The 9,011-nt window shown below is 58.9% G+C and overlaps 1 protein-coding gene across 2 annotated transcripts; it reads left to right on the plus strand.

Annotated features, from left to right (window-relative positions):
• The first annotated feature begins 3,195 nt into the window (after positions 1-3,195).
• On the plus strand, positions 3,196-8,801 carry EDN2 (endothelin 2). 2 transcript variants are annotated; one of them, XM_047872514.1, is made up of 5 exons: positions 3,196-3,340; positions 3,709-3,865; positions 5,337-5,459; positions 6,443-6,541; positions 8,120-8,801. In XM_047872514.1, exons 1-5 carry the CDS (start codon positions 3,277-3,279, stop codon positions 8,211-8,213), a joined length of 537 nt encoding a protein of 178 aa, XP_047728470.1. In that variant the 5' UTR covers positions 3,196-3,276; the 3' UTR covers positions 8,214-8,801. The 2 variants fall into 2 exon arrangements, with proteins under 2 accessions (XP_047728470.1, XP_047728471.1); XM_047872515.1 differs by lacking the exon at positions 6,443-6,541 and having other exon boundaries at positions 3,277-3,340; positions 8,120-8,683.
• Positions 8,802-9,011: the final 210 nt, after the last annotated feature.

A 9,011-nucleotide genomic window follows, 5' to 3' on the forward strand; every position in this document is an offset into this window, starting at 1 on the left:
CCTCAATTTCTCTCTTCTGCCAACCTGCCCTCCCCACAAATCTCTCCTTGGATTGGGCCGGGACCAAGCATGAGTGGAGCAAATTATTTTGTGCACAAAATGATTCCCTCCAAATCCTGACGGGGTGGGGGGGGGGGGACCTTCAGTGAATCCCTGTCCCCAGACCTGCAGCTTTACCAGCCCAGGCAGGGAACAGGGCCAGATCGGGTTGGGGCAGTGCAGCAGCAGCTGACCAGAGCAGTGGGGCTGGGGGCCATGCAGCCAGGCCAGCTGGGAGGGGCAGAGGTGATGGTCAGGGCCAGGCTAGAGAGCTATGGGGCTGGGGCTGGGGCTGGGGCTGGGGTTATTTTTAACTCAGCTTAATTTTCTCTACCTGGAAACCAACTCTTGCCGGTGGGGTAGTGCTGTTCCGGGAACACTTTCACCCCCTAGGATCTGAGCTCGCTCAGGTTCCGGGCCTGCCCTCTCCATTTCACAGGAGCCCTGTTTGCCCAGCTCAGAGCAGGAGAGGAACTGGAGCCAGGCACAGCTCCCTGCACTGACCCCACGAGGCCCAGGCGGTGGCCCCTGCCCTGTCGTCTTCCTCCTTTCACACCAGAGACGGATCCTGTCTCCTGGTCCGTTTAATTCTTCTATTATGTTTCCCAGACTCAGAGCCTCTGGTTCCCTATTGTCCTGAGCAGCACTTTGCGTTTGTGTAAAGATTAGACGCAGTGGAACCTTCACTCTCCTTCCAAATGGTCTTTCTCTTTTACTTTCTCAAATCCGAGTTCTTTCTCTCGCGCTAGGCTCTGCTTCCTTGTCCTCCCTCTCTCCCTACCTGTCTTTATCTGATTCCCTGTTTGTTTTCCTCACCACCCAGACCCCCTCCTGCTCCCTGCTGACCTGCTTGTTCTCCTTTCTTCTCTTCATGGTTCAGTTGTTTGAATTCTCTATCCACCCCCTGCCCCCACCCGAACCCTGCTTGATTTCGTATTTATATTCTCTCGGAGGCTAATAGAAATGACTAGGAGTATTGCTCACCTCATTCCAGAAATACTCTTCTAAATTCTTAGAGAGGCACCTTGCGGGGGAGGGCAGTGAGCACTGCGTGGGGAGTCTCTGTTTTTCGCTGGAGAGACCGGGAGACCAAGATCTGAGTCCTGAGTCCCTGTGCCAGCGCTGTGCAGACTGGACCAGGCAGGGCTCTTCTCTGAGCCTTCATTTCGGCTCGGACAGTAGGGGAGCTGATCCCGGATGGTCACAGCCTCCTCCCAGGGCCACAATGGAGAGGAGTTGAAAAGGCTCTGAGCACGCAGTAGGTGCTCAGAAATGTTTATTCCTGCTTCCATTGCAACCTGATCCAGCCTGGGGGAAGGAAGGTAACTCCGACGGCTATCTCCGTCCTCAGGTCCCGTCCCTCTGCACCAGGATGGCACAGGCACAGGCAGACACACGTATGTGCTCTGGTCTTGCCCTAGGAAGAAGCCAGCTCACCTGTTTCTCTGTGGTCATCTATTGCCCCCTTCGTAGACATCTAACGACAAAACCGCTGCTGAACACAGGAACTAAAAATTGAGCAGCCTGGGTTCCTGGGGACCTAAATTTCTGCGGGTTCAAAGCCAGGCATGTATTCATTCACTCCCCGCTCCCTCAGAGAGCACTCGCTCAGAGGGCTCCTACTGTGTACCAGGCAGGCTCCCGGGCCCCGCGCGTTCTCTGGAGTTCTGGACCTCAAGATTGCTGGAGAGATAAGCCCAAAGTCATGAGTCAGGCAGGCTGGAGAGTAAGGCTCTGGGAGTTCCGAGAAATGAGAAGGCTTTTCCTGTTGTGCCTGGAGACAGGGTCCCTGGAAGACATTGCAGGAGGTGGACTCTGAGCCAGGCCGGGCCAGGAACAGAGGACGACTGCCAGTTCCACCAGCTGCTTAGCTCAGCACCAGCGCATCCCCACTCTGTCTCCAGCAAGACCTGGCTTCTGAGAAGCAGAATGCTCGCCCCCGGGGCACACCCCCCCATTGCCTAGCCTTTTTTTTTTTTTTAATTTTTTTTTTTCAACGTTTATTTATTTTTGGGACAGAAAGAGACAGAGCATGAACGGGGGAGGGGCAGAGAGAGAGGGAGACACAGAATCGGAAACAGGCTCCAGGCTCCGGGCCATCAGCCCAGAGCCCGACGCGGGGCTCGAACTCACGGACCGAGAGATCGTGACCTGGCTGAAGTCGGACGCTTAACCGACTGCGCCACCCAGGCGCCCCTTTTTTTTTTTTTTTTAATGTTTATTGATTTATTTTTGAAAGAGAGAGTGTGAGCAGAGGGTCAGAGAGAAGGGAACAGAGGATCCCAAGCAGGCTCTGCGCTGACAGCAGTGAGCCTGACACGGGGCTCGAACTCACAAACTGTAAGATCATGACCTGAGCCACCCAGACGCCCCTGCCTTGCCTTTTGTGAAGAGAGTACCCACCGAGGTGAACCAAGCACCCTGCCATGTCCAAGGTGGGAGACCTTTCAAGGAGTGCTTTATATGTGTGCCCACAGGGGCAATAGGAGCCTGAAAAGGAGCCAGAACTCCCATCCCCAGGCCCTGGGAGGAGGGAGGGGAAGGAGGGAAGAGGGGCACTTCCTGGGTGAGGTAAGGATGAGACAGCTCTAGGCTGGTCGGAGGCCAGGGGTGGGTTGTGTCCTTCACTGAGGAAACCAGGCCCAGAGAGGGCTCTGACTTGCCCAAGGCCACACAGCCTTGAGTACCCCCTTTCCCCTCCCACACAATAGAAAGGGCATCCTCAGCCTTGTTGGCAGTAAGCAGGCAGGACGGCAGGGTGCCTTCCAAGGAGAGAGAGGGTTCTGCTCATGGGCCTCCCCTCCCCAACTCTTAGCTCTGGGCAAGACCCATGGGACAGCCACACAGAGAGTGAGGAAGGGGACTTTGGGGATAACTTGAGGAAGCCCAGCAGGACTGGGAGAGGTCCCTGGGGGCCGCAGGGGCGCTTCGGTACTCCAGGAGGTGCTCCAGGCACAGAGGGAGGAGCGGGGCCTTCCCTCCCGCCTCCGCCCTCCCCTGCCCCCCTCCCCTCCAACCGCGGAGGCCGGGGCGGGCCAGGCGCCTGGGGAGGAGGCGGTGTCCCTGGCTCTCCTATGCGGCAGGGCAGGGCTGGTCGGGCAGAGGCGGGGCTGTGCCTGGTGTTATAAGAAGCAGCCAGGGCACTGAGGCAATGAGCTATCGGCTCTGCCTGGCAGCAAGACGCTGGCAACAGGCACGCTCCCTGCTCTGGTCCAGCCTGTGCGCTCCACCGCCACTATGGTCGCCATGCCCACCGCCTGGTGCTCCATCGCCCTGGCCCTGCTCCTGGCCCTGCATGAAGGTGAGCCGCCCTAGCCTCACCTGCGGCGGCAGCGCCCCCCGCCCCCACCCTGGGTCTGCTTGCAGGTGTCTCCTGCCCCAGGGCACCGTACCCGCAAGCCAGCTGGGGGGCATCCAGGGGTGGGGGCCCCGCAGCAGTGGCCGCTTCAAGGGGCTCTGCAAGTCAAGAGGTGCTGCAGGCACAGGACAGCCACCAGCCCTTCCCACCAGGACTGCTGGGGCTTCCCCTGGCTGGCCTGGAGCTCCTAAGCAATGAGAATGCCAACTTCCTCAATTATGCAAGAGGAGGAGCCCGGCGGGTCCCCCTATCCCGCTGTGCCAGGCACCCCGACCCACCTGTCCACCTCTGTCCCCCTCCTGTGCGTGCAGGCAAGGGCCAGGTGGCTGCTGCTCCGGACCAACCAGCACCCTCACACCGTGCCCGAGCCTCCCACCTGCGGCCTCGACGTTGCTCCTGCAGCTCCTGGCTCGACAAGGAATGTGTCTACTTCTGCCACCTGGACATCATCTGGGTGAACACTCCCGGGTGAGCTACCGTGGGGATCCACGCGGGGCCGCTAGACGCGGGGCAGGGGATGGGGAATCTCTGGCACAGTGCAGCTCTCCCTGGGCCTCCAGACGGGATCATTGAGCTAATATTAATAGTTACTGGTTATCGTTCCAACGCCCACGTGGGGAATGCCTAAGTAATCCAGGGCTGGCTCCTGAGAATTCTCACGGCAGCCCGGTAGGAAAATATTGGCTCCATTCTCCAGATCAGGGTACCGAGGCTCAGAGAGGTTGGGTGCCTCCCCCGGGATTACACAGGAGGTAGTAAATGGTAGACAGAGGCTCCATCCCAGGCCCATGGATGCCATGCTGCCTCTGCATGATCTTCCAAGAATAATACGATTAATGACAGTGCCCGTGTCTCGGCTGTGCCAGGCCCTTTGCCAAGCACTGCTCGTATGTTATCAGCTCCTGAATCCCTCATCCTCCCCGTGAAGCAGGTAGTGCTGTTGTCCCCAGTGACAAGACGAGAAACCTGCCCTGTGTCACCTGGCAGAGCTGGGGTGGGAGCCTAGTGCTGTCTGTTCTGTCTGCACCCGCACTGCCTCCGGGCCACTGCATACTTCAAGTTGAAGTTTCTGTGTGTGTGTGTGTGTGTTTGTGTTTTTTTTTTTTCCCTTCCCCAAATTGCAAAAGGCAAGAGAAGCCCTGCACGTAAGCGTGTGTGGAGCTAATCCGCATCCAAACACTTGCTCAGGGCGGGAACCCTGCCAGTCCCTGCGTGCCGGGTCCACCTGGAGTCATTACAATCCCAACCGCATCGTCTAAAATTAGCTCTGGCACCTGAAGGTGCTGGTCCAACCGGCCACAGGGCCCCTGCCCTGCCCCCAGCCCGCCTTGGCCAGACTTTCAATCTGAAACCGACCCCGCCTGATCTCACACACGCACATGCACACACAAGCACATGCACACACCGTTTTTAGGTCAAAGCGCTCAGACACATTTATCACCCCTCCAGGCAGGTGGTGGCCAGGTGAGGGCAGCTTAGCCTGCATGCTTACTGCTGTGAGATGGTATTTTCTCCTCTCCTCCAGGGGGACTAGCAAGGCTCCATCCTTCAGCTCGAGTTCCTAGCCGTGAGAGGGGTCGGGCTGGGGGTACGCCCCACTTCCCAACTTAGGGAGAGAGCACGGTTCCACCCCATCCTCCCCATGCTGGCAGTCTTACCGAGCAGGGCCAGAGGCGGGGAGCAAGCAGAGGCCCAGAAAGGGGAGGGACGTTGTCCGGGACCACCTGGCACCCGGGCAGAAGAATGCACTGAGGCTTCCCGAGGTCAGGGGCTGGCAGCCTTCTGCTTCCAGCCCGGTGGCACGGGTGGCCATGCCAGGATGCACCGCGGACGGCCTCTGCTTGCCAGTGGCCGTAGTTTATCTCATCCTCTCTCCCTCTCCCTCTCTCCTCCTCTCTCTCCACCCTACACCACTACCTTGCTGGCTGCCCGCCCACAGACAGACAGCTCCTTACGGCCTGGGAAATCCGCCAAGACGCCGGCGCCGCTCCCTGCCAAAGCGCTGTGAGTGCTCCAGTGGCAGGGACCCCGCCTGTGCCACCTTCTGCCATCGAAGGCCCAAGTAAGTGCACACCCAGGCTGCAGAGGCCAGGGTGGCTGCTAGCCTGGACCTGGGGAGCAGGGTGTCTGGAAGATCAGCAGGAGAGCAGAGTGGCTAACAATGGTGGGGGAGGGGGGAGGACAAGGTCCTGGGGGCCCCGTAGGCTGCCCTGGGCCCATGGGGCATGTTCCTTTCTGTGGGGAACCAGTCACCCCAAGTCCCTCCTAGTCCCCAGCTCCGGGGTCTTCTGAGAGCTCCCACCCTCACTCGGGGGCAGGAGGGATTCTCCTCCGGTGTCAGCTAAAGCAGTCCAGGCCCAGAGAAGGGAGGGGACTTGTCTCATCAGGCCACACAGCTAGTCAGAAGGAGAGCTGGGCTTTCAGCCTTAGTCTGCCTAACCAAGTCCACGGGGCTTTGGATTTGGGACGGAGCCTCGGAGGGCTTTGGAGTTTCCGCGGAGAAGTGACATCTGGAGTCGGGAGGGCCTGGCACCATCCCAAGGTTGTCACGGAATTGCTGAGGAAGGGGCGGGCGGGGGTGCTCTGCCACACCTCTTCGCTCTCCGCACCTCAGTTTTCCCATCTGTTAAAGGGGTGGGGGACTTTGTCCCCTCCCTCATCCCCTCGGAGCATTTGGGGAAAGCAGAAAGTGGCTTCCCCGTCTCGAACCTCCCATCCCCGCGATGGTTTATGAGAAACTCCTCCTCTGAGCCTCAAACCGGGGCTCCACCCCTGCCTCAGTTTCCCCTACAAAAGGCCGTGCTCAGCTGCAGGTGGCTGGATTCTGGGAAGGTCGGGCACCCAGCTGCTTCTTTCTGAGGCTAAGAACGTATTCCCGGTAGCTCAGTTTTCCTCAGTCCCCACCCCGCCTGGGAAGGGAAGGAGGCCAGGTGCACAGGGGTAGAAATGGATCTGCTGGGGCGGAGGGAGGGTGCTGGGCCTACAGCCAGGTGTTCTCAGGGCCCTGGACAGCCCCTCACTCGGGCCCTAATGCTGTTCCTTCAGGCCTGAAGCCATGGTGGTCCCAGGCAGTGGACCCCCTCCAGACGTGTTCCAGGCTGGCAGGGCACGGCCGTCGGCAGGAGAGCTCCTCCAGCAGCTGAGGTGAGCGGTGCCCCCACTGACTGAGCACCTCCTGTATGCCTTAGCACATTTCCCTTGTTCTCCATATGAGGCACGACTGGGTCCTCACCGGGCAGCCGAGAGAACTGAGGCTTAGAGAAGTTAAGACATTTTGCCCAAGGGCACAGCGGTCTGTGGCATCTGGCTGGTTCCAGAGCCTGTGACCTAGACTGCTGTGCCCTTTGTTCCCACCAGACCTAGCAGTGGACTTTCTCAGGCGAGTTGAGGGATTGTGACCGTGAAAGGCCCTCTACTGTTCATTCAGGTTGTGTCCCAAGGAAGCGTCTCCTACGTGCTGGGCCCCGAGTGGCCGACTACCCAGCCTGTCCCCTCCCCGCTGTCCCAGACCGGATCCCCTTCCTGGCCGCCTCCGTGTGGCTCAGCTCGAGGCCTGGCACACAGAAGGTGCCCGCGAATGTTCGTCCAGCCAAACTGACTTGAGAATAGAGACCCTGCATCTGGCTGTGTAGACAGGCGGCTAACGGAGCAGCTTCTGAGCCAGCTCTGTCCCCAACAAGGCTTTGTGACCTTGAGCTTGTCATTTGACTTTTCTGTGCTTCCGGCTCCCATTTTTGTTCCAGGGGCCGCAGTGCGATCCATCTCTCGGGAATCGTTGTGAGGGTAGATGAATCGACATATGTGGGGCGCCTCGAGCAGGGCCTGGCACCCCAGGGGAGCTTTGCAGGTGTCAGCCATTCCGACCTCTGTCGCTGAGGCTCCTCGGAGCTGGCCGGTGCTGGGGCCCAGCTCAGCCCCTCAGGGCCTCCCATCTTGGTGGAGAGGAGGAAACGTAGGAGAAAGGGCAGGATGGTGGGTTGGGGAAGACGCAGCATACGCTTCGGAAGTATCTTTGGATGAAAAGAAAATCAAGGTTTAGACTCTGCAAGTGCATATGGCACCTCCTGTGGGCAAACAGCTCGCTTTGCCAGCCTACACTCATCCTCACACTGGCTCAGGCCTATTTTCATTTTACAGACGAAGAAAGGGGCTCGGAGAGGTTGACACACCTGCCTGAGCTCCCAGAGCTGGGACCTGAAGCCAGCCTCCTAGCTCCCGGTCTGGGACACTTTGAGCCAGGACGAGACCACTTGGGTGCTGCCAGAGTCCTTCCCAGGGCCTCATCCTGGTTCAAAGGGAAGCTAGGACCCATATTTGTCTGGGTTGAACTACCCTGAGCTGGACCTTGAAGAATGGGAATTTCAGTAGGTGGAATGTGGCTGGAGGGAAGGTAAACAGCCTAGAAGGAGCGACATGAGCAAAGGTGTGGACGTGGGAAGGCAGGTCACAGGAGATACGCTGGTCTCGGCCCTCTGGTCCTTCCAGCAGTATTTGATGTTGGACGTCAGCTTTGTCAAAGTCCTCGTGGGCAGGGAAGCTTCAAGGCCTGGTCTGGCCTGTCCTTGATGCGCAGACTTTGTTTTCAGGGTCAGCTGTGGCTGACCTCTGACCCCAGAGCAGCTATGATTAAAGGGGCCCGTTCCTACAACTGCTGTCTCTTGCAGGGAACTCTTGGGCAGTCCATATCTCCTGAGATGCTAAATTGACCCTTCTTGATTCCAGGGACATTTCTGCAGCCAAGAGCCACTTTGCTAGGCGACAACAGGTGGCAGTGAGGGAACTGAGGCCTACACACTCCAGGCGGAGGAAGAGATAGCACCGGTGGCCAAGGAATGCTGGGAAGGAGCCTGTGTGGAGCCAGGAGGAGAGGGGCAGCCCAGAGCTGGGGAATCCACCTGCTGGGATGGCACACGCTCTGGCCTCCTCGTGCAAGTGAGGGAACTCCCTTCCAGGCAGCTCGTGCCCTCACACGGCCCGGGGAAAGCCTTCAGCCACGTCCCCCCGCCGGCCCCAGCCCCACCACGCCGCTGGAAGGAACCGCATGAGGAATGTGCTAACCTGGAGGCCACGTCCCGAGAGGTTTCCTGCCTGTTGGCTACAAGCCAGAATCGATGCGCAGCGGTGGACCCTAGACCCAAGCCAGCCCTGGAGGCTGGACGGGTCCACCTAAGGGCTGGTGTCCTGGGTGGCCCCCGTCTGACCCCTCCAACTCTGCCTCCCCAGAGTCCTCACACCCTCATACCCTCGGGACACGCCTGGGGAGAACGGCCTGTTCTGCTTCACCTGCCTGTATATAACTTATTTGCTCTAAGAACTTTGAGAATTCCACTTATTTATTTTAATGTATTTTTTTAGACTCAATTATTTACCTGCGAACTTGTGTTTGTAATAAACCATGAAATGGTACCCTGGTATTTTGTCTTGGCTGAAGCAGAGGTGGGAGGCACCTTGCAGGACGGGGCTGCTTAGAAGTTAGGGGGACCCAAAAAGGAGAGGGAAGGGGTCCGGGGCAGGTGGCCGGAGCCCTGCATTCCACTCCCCAAGCTCCCGCTGGGCACTTCTGGCTGCTATCCCACCCTCTCTAAGCTTTTGCCTGTCATGTGCCTGGACAGCC

Source organism: Prionailurus viverrinus, chromosome C1 (assembly GCF_022837055.1).
Source record: "Prionailurus viverrinus isolate Anna chromosome C1, UM_Priviv_1.0, whole genome shotgun sequence".
Lineage (NCBI taxonomy): Eukaryota > Metazoa > Chordata > Mammalia > Carnivora > Felidae > Prionailurus > Prionailurus viverrinus.